Below are 12,108 nucleotides of genomic sequence, written 5' to 3'. Positions count from 1 at the left end.
TTTGAGCATCCATGGCCAACCAATCAACAATGTCTTTGGAGAACAGAATCATCTCTGATTTCACATATTAGGTATGTAGGTGATCAAAAATAGTTCCAAAATTCAAGCCTAATGAATTTAGTACTCTTCTGACAATGTGGCACAAAACTTACTCTAGGTTAAAAACATGATCATTGATCACAATCTTATATGAAAATGCTGTGGATTGTAAGATTCTTCAACCTAGAAGAAATAAGAATGTCATATCTATGGCTAGTAAGGCAGAAGTTAAGAATAAAGTTCAATTTTTTTTTTAAATTGGTAATTGCAATTTTGCTGCCAAAATAGGTCTGAGAAGCAGTCTGCCTTTTGTCACAAGGTGCTTATCGTGGATCTTGTTTTTTCTGGAGCTCTGGGTTATTGTGAAATGACTGCAGGAGGGAATGGCCGAGATCAAAGGACCCAGATGCATAGTCGAAGGGTTGGGTACTCAGCTTTATTTCACAGGCCCAGCAAAAGCAACTTTCACTGGATTTAGAAGCAAAGGTACATTGTCTCTTGTGCTGATTCCTCAGTGAAACCTGGGAATACAGTGCCTGGTAGGCAGGGAGTAGACCACCCCATGCGGATATGGACAAACTTTAATAAGGGAAGCTACCTACTAATATGTGGCATACACACAAAGATAGTAAATCTTAAGTCAGTGGGCATGTGACAGGTTCACAAGGCCAAAAGTTTACAGGAGATAAATGAGCCAAAAGGCTACAGGGGATAGGCGAGGCCAAAAGGTTGTAAGATATATATGAGGTCAAAGGGTGACAAAAGATAGACAAGGCACAAATGTTTTACCCATAGGAGAAGTGTGGAGGGTTTTTTTGTGGCACCATTAGGAAGGGGCACAGAGAATATCAGATTCACAAGGAGTTTACCCTGTCCCCGCTTGAGAGCGGTTGCCGGAACTTATGCAAGAGCTTTCTCCTTCCTGATCTAACTCACAGCACTTCGTATAACACTTCGTACAAATCCTCAGGAAGGGTCTCGCGAGGCCGTGCCTCCAGCATCTCCGCCACTCTATTCTTTAGTGTACTAAAGCAAGCGCGAGCTTTCTCTGTGGAAGGGCCATCTTGCCATTTTGTGGTGGATGCAGTGGTACCCTGTCATTGATATCTCCTTGGTCAAGTAGTGTGGAATCAGATAAACTATCACTTTCAGTGACATCTTCAGGTACCATCTCTCCTGCTTCATTCTCTTCCAGACCAATAGTGTTGTTACCAGAACTGGTGACCACATCCAGTATGGTACCTGTGTCACCCTCTCTTCCTACCCTCAGCTCCCCTGTAACCACTTGGCAGCTGGGCAATGTCTCCAGGGATGTGACCATCACAGGGTGTGTCACCCTAATAACAGAAAAGAAACCACTAGGAATTTGACCAGGGCCCCGGAGCTGGGCAGCGGGGAGGGGGGGGGCTGTGGCCCGGCCCCTGCGGGTGGAAGGATGGACCGTTGGCGCTGACCGTTTAACGGAGCCCAGCGGGCTCAAACGCAGCGCAGCTGCCTGTTGAATGGGGGGGAGAGGAGTCGGCAGAGGCGGCAACTGCAAGGCCGCGGACTGGCGGATCTGCTGCCGCTGCCCCCACGCTGCCCCGCCCCGGGCCGCATAAAGCTTCACTTTTGATAAGTTCAGGCTCCCGTAGATGCTCCCGTAGATGAGGCCTTACCTCCAGACAGCACTTAGTGCTCAGATAGAGTCCTTAGTGCCTACAGCCTTACCTCCAGCTCCCCGCATCTGTCCTGCTCTCTCATGGGTATGCTTATGCTGTCTTACAAAGCACTCAGTTCCAGATGCACAGGGAGCAAATAATCTCTGCCCTTTCCAGCATCACTTACTACACTGGATTCTTGATCTGACCAAAATTGTGTCTAAAAGTTGACACCACCCAACAAAACGACCAACTTGATGCTCCTTTTCATTTTAATAATAAAATTAGCTTTGTATTTAAATCATCTTCCTTACTGAGTTTAGTAGTAAGAGTTTAACCCATATTTCTTTTTTATGTTGTGGGTCATGGGAGCTGAACTCTGGGCCTCAGCTCTTCAACTCAAGGCTGGTGCCCTACCACTTGAGCCACAGCACCACTTCCGGCTTTTTTCTGCTTAGGTGGTGCTGAGAAATCAAACCCAGGGCCTCATGCATGTGAGGCAAGCACTCTAATGCTGAGCCACCTTCCCAGCCCCCTAACCCATATTTCTTGCAGCCTAAAATGTATAAAAGGATAGGTATAATTCTAATGGCTACTTTCGATTTCTTCTAAATAACAGGAACGTGTCTTTCACTTATTGTACTGGTGTGGTTGTATAATCCAGATTAGCTTTAAGTAGAATTTTCATATTCCTGGCAAACATCAGTGTGGGCCTGTGTCTCCATGCTGTCTTGGGGAGTGATGGGTGTCTGTGTGTGGATGGCATGGTGTGTGACAGTGGTCAAAGCGTTACAGTGGAGCTAAGTGCACTGTTGAAGTACACCGGTGTTTGCAAAGACGAAATTGCCTAACAAGGCGTTTCTCAGAATGACTCCCCATCAGGTGACACATTACTGTAGTGGGAGGTTTATGTTTCTAAGCAATGTGTCCTTCACCAAATCAAAGAACCATTACAGCTTGTACTTTAACCTCAAAATGTGATGTACAACAAAGTTGGGACACAAGTACTAGGCTGGATCCACTCACATGGGAAACAGCCCAGTCCCACATTCAAACTCAGGTCAGTTTCATCAGATTTGTAATGTAAACAAAACAACTCTGCTAAAGACATTGAGGCAGAATGGGGGCGGGGGGCAGAGGGAGAGATGGAGGGAAGAGCCTTAGGGAACATGAAAACTAAGTCATAAACCTAGAGAGACCAATCTTTGGTTTGATCTTGTTTGTCATTTTCATTTGAGCTGTAGCCATTTAATGACTCATTTTTTAATCCATGGTCAGCCATACCTCTTGGACTATTAGTTTAGAGGTGTGATAAAGTATTTCCAGAATATTTTAAAATATGGGCAGTACTGTTTGTTGGAGATGATTTGATTTGAAAGGAAGCTTGTAGCGCTGTATGAATGCGGAAGGAACGAGCCTGAATTCTGTGGACAGTAAAGTGGCTGAGGAAGTGTTTTCAGTGACATGAAAGTTGATGAGTGTATTTTTGACACTTCTGCTTTTAGAACATGGGGGGACAAAACACATGGAGATGGTTTGATTCACTTTTATAATTGTTAAAAAATGCCTCAAAGCAAAGGTTAGGTTTTAGAGAAGGGTCTTAAAATTGACTGGAAGAATAAAGTTGGAGTTCTCCTTTAAAGGAACATCGATTTCAATTTTAAACGTCATTATTTGCTTCATACAAAGAATGAAAAGAATCCATTACACTTGGCTCATGGTTTTGCGTAGCAAGATTTTATTTTATTTTTATTTTTTGCTGATCCTAACACTTGAACTCTAGGCTTGGGTGCTATCCTGAGCTTTTTGTGCTTAAAGCTGGCGTTCTCTTGAGCCACAGCTCCAATTCTGGCTTTTTGTGGTTAATTGGAAATAAAGAGACTTAGGGACTTTTCTGCCCAGGCTGGCTTTGAACCACGATCCTCAGATCCCAACCTCCCGAGTAGCTGGGATTACAGGCGTGAGCCACCTGTTCCTAACTCTGTAGTAAGGCTTTAAAAAATAACTTACATTAAGAGGCAAGGATGACTTAGCTATTTAGTTAGCCAAAAATGCAGATAAATCCCCCTCACATGAACATTTAGCCCATTCCATATGTTCAGAGTATACATTTTATTTTTAGATTTGTCTCAAATAGTGAAGGAGTCACTAGTACTTCTAATCCATAGCAATATCAAGAAAGCTATGTCTAATAAATATGTAAGTACAATGTCAGTACAAACTTTGCAAAATAAATAACTCTACCTTAAACACCAACTCATTGTTTTTTCTTTTAAAAAACGATTAAGTTTCTTATTAAGATGCTACAACTTAGTAAATATTACATTATACACCAAACTTGATTTACTGAAAACTAAAAATGAAATCACCTATGCATATATGAGCAATAACCTTTTAAAAAATCCATTTTATATGTTAAAAAGAAATCCTGAAGAAGAGTACACTATGTATACAAATACAGAAACTAAGCTGAATGACTTTGAATCCTGTTTTAATAGGTCAGATTTACATTTGCAATGCTCAAAAACTTCTCCACTTAGTCATTTAACGTATTGCTAGTTTTCTTAGTCTCACAACTCAGTACCTCTTACTCTCAGTTCTGTAAGTCAGGGTTGGCAAACTGGCCCATAGGCCAGATTCAGCCTGCTACCTGTTGTGTATGGTCCTAACACTAAGAATAGCTTTTGCAGTTTTTTTTTTCTTTTTTTGTGACAGTCCTGGGGCCAAACTTAGGGCCTGGGCACTTTCTCAGAGCTTTTTAACTCCAGGCTGATGCTCTACCACTTGAGCTACAGCTAGACTTCTAGCTTTTTTTGGTGGTTAATTGGAGATAAGAGTCTTATGGACTCTGTTGCCCAGGCTGGCTTTGAACCACAATCCTCAGATCTCAGCCTCCTATTAGCTAGGATTACAGATTTGAACCACCTGGAAGCTTCTTCACTTTTAACTGGTTGGGGGAAAAAAAAAATATTTGTGATGTGTGACAATTACATGACATTCCAATTTCAGTGTCCATAAATAGTTTTATTATTGGAATTATACACGTTCATTTGTGGACCTGTTGCCTGTGGCTGCTCTTACATGCCTCAGTAGATCTGAGTAGTTGCACACAGACCATGTGACCCCACCCATGAAACATTTACTGTCTGGCCATTTACAAAGTTTGCTGACCCTTGCTCAAAGTCAGTTATCACAAGCATAGAGGGCTAGCATCTCCCCTGGATTTCCCTCCTTGGTCACTGTGAGCCCTGGGCTGCTGTGCTTGTCATCTCCATGGATCTCATGTGTGACGGCTGCAGTTTAGAAATCCTCCACTTCCAGTTTAAATCTGATGAAAATGAGGAAGTTCTATTTCTTTCCACCATGTTAGTTCTGGACTAACTTCTTGCCAAAAGATCTTCACCTGTAACATTTTATAGACAGGCTTATTAGTATATTGAAGATGAACCAGAAATCCTCATCGCTTAGCAAGGTTTAGAGTTATCCAGCCAACAAACCCACAGCTCTGGTGACTCATTTTAGGGGCTCATGTATTTCATATAACTCACAATGAGTAAGACATTATGTTCTTACTAGGAAGAACGTTAGGCTACTTCTGCCCTGGAACGGTACATTCTTTAGCAAAAACAACTTTTTATTACATTCAAATAAGTTGTTTAAGAGAAGGTGGAGTGCCTCCAACTTTTCCTGATTAATACAATCTATTACTTGAGTTAAGGGCAAGATGAATATTCTTTAGCAATTCTTTTTTTTTTCTCTCTCTCTTTTCAGTAATGGGGTTTGAACTCAAGAGTCTCGCACTTTCTAAGCTGGCACTTTACCAGCCACATTTCCAGCCTGGCTAGTTGCTGGCTGTTTTTGAGATAGCATCTAGTAAACTTTTCTTTCTGGCTTGGCCTCAAACCATGGTCCTCCAGATCTCAGCCTCCTGAGTAGCTAGGATTACAAGTGTGAACCACCAGTACCTAGCCTGCAAAATTTTAAGGTATCAAAATTTTAAATGTGAGGGCTGGGAATGTGGCTGAGTGGTAGAATGCTTGCCTAGCATGCATGAAGCCCTGCATTTGATTCCTCAGTACCACATAAACAGAAAAAGCCAGAAGTGGTGCTGTGGCTCAAGTGGTAGAGTGCTAGCTTTGAGCAAAAAAAAGCAGCTCAGGGATAGTGCCCAGGCCCTGAGTTCAAGCTCCAGGACTAGCAAAATCAATCAATCAATCAATTTAAATGGGAATATTTTTTAGAATAAAGAAACCCATGAAATATGTCATTAGATTCTTTGGAGCACCTAACCCAAGAGCCCCTTTCTTTTTTAAACAACTGCTTTTCTTGGAAATGCCATCATCAAAAGGTTTTAACATGGGATATAAATTCCTGTACTAGCACCAATGCCTGTTTTAAAGAAAAGCTGCCACTTGTAGCAAAGACTCTTAGCAACTTTTAGAAGACAAATGCTAAAATGTCTGCTTGCTACAGGAAAACTGAATCCAAAGGCAATTAACTATAAATCACTATCACTCTCACTTTCCTAAAACTCCTAAGAAATGACATAACAATGCTTTTGTTCCTCCTGTCTTTACCTCCTGAAGGAGTATGCCACCATGCCTAGCTGGTCTAAACTTTTAAAAGTTCAGGTTTATACAACTCAGGCTTTTTTTTTGGGGGGGGGGAGGTGCCAGTACTGTGGTTTGAACTCAAGGTTATGTGCTTTTGTTTGTTCCTCCCCCTACCCCACACTGCTGGCTCACTAGCACATGAGCCACACCTGCAATTCTTCAAGTCCCATTTTAAGGTTCTACTCCCACCTGCCTTCGGGGTACATCCTCTTGGAAAAGACTTTGTTATTTTGAAAGCACCTGGCAAGTGTCTTCTGGGGAGCTCGTTCTTGAACACTGAAGGCATTGTATGCCTCACAAAGCAGTTTCAGTTGAGCCCTATTTGGAAATGGTGCCATGACCTGGTGTACCTGGGTATACTGCGCTGTCCTTGGTCACTGTCGGCATTCCATCCTGTCACTGGAGGACAAGCTACTCGCAGGTTTCTCCTTGGTTTGGAGACTCTCTGAGGCTGAAAGCTGGGGAGGAGATATGAGTCCTCGGGGCTGTTTCGTTGACTTGGTGAGCTTCTTGAGTTCACTCGCAAAAGAGATGCCTTTTCTTTTATCTTCACGGGATGCCTGGGGAAAAAAGAACCTTCCCTTGAGGTTACGTGGAACCCAGGGGCCTGGGTCACATGCATGCTGGCAGAGAGGGCCCTTTCCACTTTTGTCTTTGGGAAGAAGAGCCAAAGGATTCTTCAGGACTTCCTTAGGACTCTTTGTTTACCCATGCCCTGAAAATACACCTAAACAAGTCTTTTCAAACAAAACTCCTCCCAGGATCTTTGTCCTAGAGTTCCCTAGTTCCCAAATTGGGTTGTGATATGAATCTGTGAATATCAAATGATTCACGAAGAGAACAAAGGAATTTGGAACTCTACCTGCACCTGCTCTTTGAGCTTAAGGATGAATTTTCCTGCACCTTTCCACTTGCTTTGGGCTTGAAACACGCACTCCTGATCCAGAAGGACCCGCTGTGAGGACTTTGGGGTGGCAGATTTCTTGTTGGGTGTGTCTTTTACCACCTCTTCCAAAAGCACGTAGTCACCTGGGTTGGGGTTGCTCAGGATGCTATAGGAATATTTGGCTTTGCATAAAGTCTGAAAGATAAGTTTCAACCAACTGAATATAGTATCTCCAACATATGGATGCGTTCTAAATAGAAAAGTGCCACTTTCCACCTTATGTGGATATGTACATATCCACAAGCTATGTAGATCTTGTCATCTGGCATCTCCTTTGACATGGCTTATAAGACACATCTGCAAGTTGCCTCTTGTGCTTCCCAATAGTCTGATTTAGATGAGGAAACAAATTTATAAAACTAAAGCAGATTCCAGAGGACAAAGCTTAAACTTGCATGGGTTAAGCAGATTCCAGAGTATGCACAACTCCATAACAGAATAAGGATTCAATCTAGATTTGAAGGAGAGCCAGTCTGGAATTCTAATCTGGGTTTCCTACAACAGTAAGGAACAAAATCCAGTCTCTGTGTCCCAGGATGCTCTGTCATACTATTGCATGCTAAAAGAAAACTTAGAGGTCCCTTTTCATTTAGCCCATGGATTATCTTTCACATATGCATTTATTCACTCATCAAAGATTTAGTCAGGGCCTGCTACATGTCAGATACTGTGCTCTACTTTGCAAAGAAACAAGAATCTAGAATTTACAGTCAATTATGGGGCTTTCTAATAACCAAGTTATCACACAATAGGCATAGCAAAAGTCAGGTACTGGCAGCTCATGCCTATAATCCTAGCTACTCAGGAAGCTGATATCTGAGGATCGCAGTTCAAAGCCAGCTCCAGCAGAAAAGTCCCCATGAGACTATAATCACCAATAACCACTCAAAAACTGGATGTAGAGCTGTGGTAGAGTGCTGGCCTTGAGCAAAAGAGCTCAGGGGCAGTGCCCAGGACCTCAGTTTAAGTCCCAGACCAAACTAAAAAAAAAAAAAAGGAATAGCAAATCATGGATACACAGTGTTTACTATGTACTAGGCATTGTGAAAAACAAAGAGATTTACTGCCAGTCTTCTCAACAACCTTGTGAGGAAAGCACTATTATGCTATCTATATTCTCCATGTGGTAACTTAGAACAAAGGGTGGGCCAGAGCCAAATGGAATGGTCTCATGAAAGCAGACATAGTAGGAGTACTTCCACAACAGAAACAAACCAGGGATTCTTTTCCCAAAGACCAAGTGTATCAGTGCCCAGTATAATGAAGACATAGATTTGAGAGCACTTGGGATCTCAGTAGTGAATAAAAGTAGAGCTAATTAGGGGTCTGTGCTCCTAACCATTCTGCTAGTCACTCGTTAAGTAGGTGTTGAATGAACGCAAACTATGAGGAGGCTAGGAAGGAAGGAATCAGAAAGGATGCAGCGAGGAAGCTTGCCCTAGAGGAGTGGAGAGGGTCAGAGCTGGCCTGTCTTCTATAGGATCCTGCAGAAGTGGCCCTTAGCTAGTAGCTCAGGCATTTCTGAGACAATGAAACATCTTCTTTGCAGAGTCACCTCCAAAATTCAGCATTACCAGTGCTTTGTAGGGATCCAGATTCATTGCAGACACTAGGTAAGCCCCTGCTGAAAAAAGGAGCTAGTATTTCCTGTCCATTCCTAAAATGAGCTCTTAATGCACAGACCTGGGATTATTCTCAATAATGGATACCGTCAAAAGGACCAGTGTGAGGAAAGAAGAGTTTTCCTTTTCTTTCCTTGTGGTGCTAGAGATAAAACACAGGGCCCTGTGCATGCTGGGTCAGCATGGAGCTTTACCATGGAGCTGCACCACGGCCATAAGAAGGGGCGTTTACCTGCTGAATGACCTCCTGTGCAGTGCTGACACGGGGTGCTTTGATGACTGTTCGAGGCTGTTCTGGAGAAACGTCATGCACTTGTACGAAGAAACTTTCCTCCTCTAAGCTCAAGATCACCTCTTTGTCATCCTGAGCAACACTTTTTTCTTCTACAGACTATGTTAAAAAGGAAAACATGTAAATGGTAAGGTGATACAGAAGAAAGAAAAATTAACTGAAATTTTTAGGTGTGTTTATTTTGGATGTCACCCCTTCTGTCTCCCTCTCCCAATTTTTCCCTCCATCTTCAGCAGTGTCAAGCGAGTACCACTGCTGCTTTCTCCATATTTTAATATCTTATGTCACCAGTGCCCCAGCATTTGTTTGTATTTTATACACGACTGGCTCATCACACCTGTAATTCTAGCTACTCAGGAGGCTGAGGTCTGAGAATCATGGTTCCAAGCCAGCCCAGGCAGGAAAGTCCATGAGACTTTTATCTCTAATCACTAAAAAGCCAGAAGTGGCACTGTGCTCTGCTCAAATGGCAGAGCACTAGCTTTGAGTGAAAAAGCTAAGGGACAGTACCCACATCCTGAGTTCAAGCCACATGACCAGAACAACAACACAAAAAGGAATAAGCTGACTCAAGTTATGGTCACATGAAATTCAGGATTGGAGGGTGTGGTGAGTGGTGAGATAGTTAATCAAGTACTGAGCTGTTCGAGGTGCGCGTGTGCGTAGGCCTCCTCCCAGGACACACGTACTTCCTGCTGTGCTTTTAAAACAATCCTGCCCACATATCCTTCTTCTGGAAACCAGCTGCTTAAAATCTGCATGATCTCTTCTTCTGGACCAATGACCCTCTGAAATGGTGGTTTCCTGCACTCATTCTTTTCTTTAGATATAAAATACTTTTCTTCCATCAAAAAATAGTCGGTGGCAATCAGTTTGGTGTCTTGATCAGATGTCAGAATCTAAAGAAAAAAAAAAACAAAGATAAAATTAAGCATACTTCTTAAGACACAGAGGCAACTCAAAATAAGTTTGCTTTCTTGGTGGTCACACAGGTATTGTTATGGGGAAAAGAGTCCACCTCCCAGAGACAGCCTCATGTAAAAAGATGACTTTATTGGGGAAGTGGGTAGCTGACCGGCCAGGGACGCAGCACAGACTCAGGAACTGAAACTGCGACCCCGAACAACCCACAAGCTAGGGTTTTTAAAGGCAAAATCCATGTGGTCAAGCCCGGCCCCACGCAGGTGGCCGATGGGATTGTAACACACATAAAGATTGCATATTTATGTCAGTGGCCAATGGGGTTACAGTCCATCTCCTAGTAACTGAACTAATCTATCATTTTGGTTTGAATTGTTGTGCAAATTTGGGGCCCCCAACACAAAGCAGGTGGATATTCTTACTCATGGCAGCTGTACATTCCAGAAACATAATGTCATTTGCCCCTGCATCCCTGAAGCTGGGGTTGTTACAAAGACAGCTACAGGAGATTTATTACAAAGATAGCTACAGGAGGATACACAATGTGGCATGGCAGGCACCATTCTAATTAGGCAGGGTATAAGACAGGGCCGAAGTCCGTGTGAATACGTTTTAAGGTTTCCCTTTATGGTCTCTCTTTGATTTAGTAATGGGTCAATTTCTCAGCTTAGTTTTTCTCACAGTCTGGGACCTTCCTCCCTACAGTATGATGTACAATTTACAAGTGAAAACTACTCTGAGTGTCATGTGATTGTTTTTGTCTAAGAATTCTTGTATGCCCACATTTATGTCTGCTCTAATCCCAGATAGCATCTGATTTTCCCCACTGCTGGAATGAGAGCTACAATGGAATCAAAAACTTTCTCACTCCATGAATTTAGCCCTTTGTAATCTTGCAACTCGGGATGAGGGCAAAGAATTTAGCCTAGCCTCTACTAACATAGTCTCATTTTCTCATGTTGGAAATCATCTTCTTATGCAAGAATCATAGGGTCAAACTCTCATCTGATTAAGTTGCTGGAATTCTCCTTTCAGTAAATGCCTCCCAGTATGTCTGCAGGCTTGGTATTCTGTGCTAGACATTGGCCCTGTGCAGTTCAACTGAACAGTGGACACAGAGCTCAGGAGCCAGCAAGACCTGGGGCTGAGGTTTCCTTTTGGGACTTCCTAGCTATGAAGTATTGGGTGAGTTACTTGACTCTTTAGAGATTTGATTTTCCCATCTACAAAATCGAATAGTCACAGTAACAGTCTCAATTGTTTTTTAATGAGTAGGGCAGGAGACATACCATGGGTATATAATGAGACTGTAATAAATAGCAGCCATCACTCTGGGCAAGTTAGCCCATGTATTCTTTTCACTCCTGTTGCAAAGGTTTGTTAACAAAAAGTAGCACTCTTTAGGGAGTAAAGGTCAGTCATGGTGAAGAAATGCCCTTTGTTCCCTTCCTGTAAGAAGTATCTGGGTGATGAGACAGCTGTCACCACCTGACCTGGATTAAGCAAGCACCCATCTCCCCAGTGATCAGAGTTGACACTTTCTCAAGTGGAGAAAGAGCAGAATGTAACATACTGAAGATACTGGACATAGAAGATTCTTGGAAGACCAGATTTTTCCACTCAGCTGTTGGTCTGGGCTGTGAGTCCAGACCCTGCTTACTAGCCCACTGGGTCAAGAAGCAAACGCACTGATTTAAACACATCCACTAAAGGAACAATCCAGGATGTGAAGCCTCCAAGAGGGCAGGTGGCACTGTCACCTCCATATGAAGGGCCAGGGGCACTGCTCCTCAGTCCTGGGAGCTTTTTTGCTTATTGGCTTGGGGTCTACTGTGAAGGGTGGCCCATGGAAAGTTTTCCTTACTAAACACACACACACACACACACACACACACACACACACACACACACACACACACACACACACACACACACACAAATAACAACTGTGTTTTGTGATAATAAACACGGAAGTTCATGGTCTAATAGGTAAACAAAGAACCAAACAAAAGAGCCAAACCAAATCCCCTCAACA

At 42.9% G+C, this 12,108-nt stretch overlaps 1 protein-coding gene across 1 annotated transcript in view; it reads right to left on the bottom strand.

The window, feature by feature from the left end:
* Positions 1-4,682: 4,682 nt before the first annotated feature.
* Positions 4,683-12,108, bottom strand: part of LOC138836079 (1-phosphatidylinositol 4,5-bisphosphate phosphodiesterase epsilon-1) — a gene marked incomplete at its 5' end in the record, with an annotated part of 145,969 nt that continues 138,543 nt past the window's right edge. Inside the window, 5 exons of the mRNA XM_070034563.1 lie at positions 4,683-5,082; positions 6,643-6,852; positions 7,155-7,373; positions 9,093-9,251; positions 9,842-10,051. Coding sequence (XP_069890664.1) covers positions 6,667-6,852; positions 7,155-7,373; positions 9,093-9,251; positions 9,842-10,051 — 774 coding nt within the window. The remainder of the gene's footprint in view (positions 5,083-6,642; positions 6,853-7,154; positions 7,374-9,092; positions 9,252-9,841; positions 10,052-12,108) is intronic.

Source organism: Dipodomys merriami, unplaced genomic scaffold (genome assembly GCF_024711535.1).
Source record: "Dipodomys merriami isolate MVZ:Mamm:240054 unplaced genomic scaffold, mDipMer1.0.p SCAF_249, whole genome shotgun sequence".
Taxonomy (NCBI): domain Eukaryota; kingdom Metazoa; phylum Chordata; class Mammalia; order Rodentia; family Heteromyidae; genus Dipodomys; species Dipodomys merriami.
The sequence above is the reverse complement of the archived record's forward strand: the minus strand, read 5'-3'. Positions and strand labels throughout refer to the sequence as shown.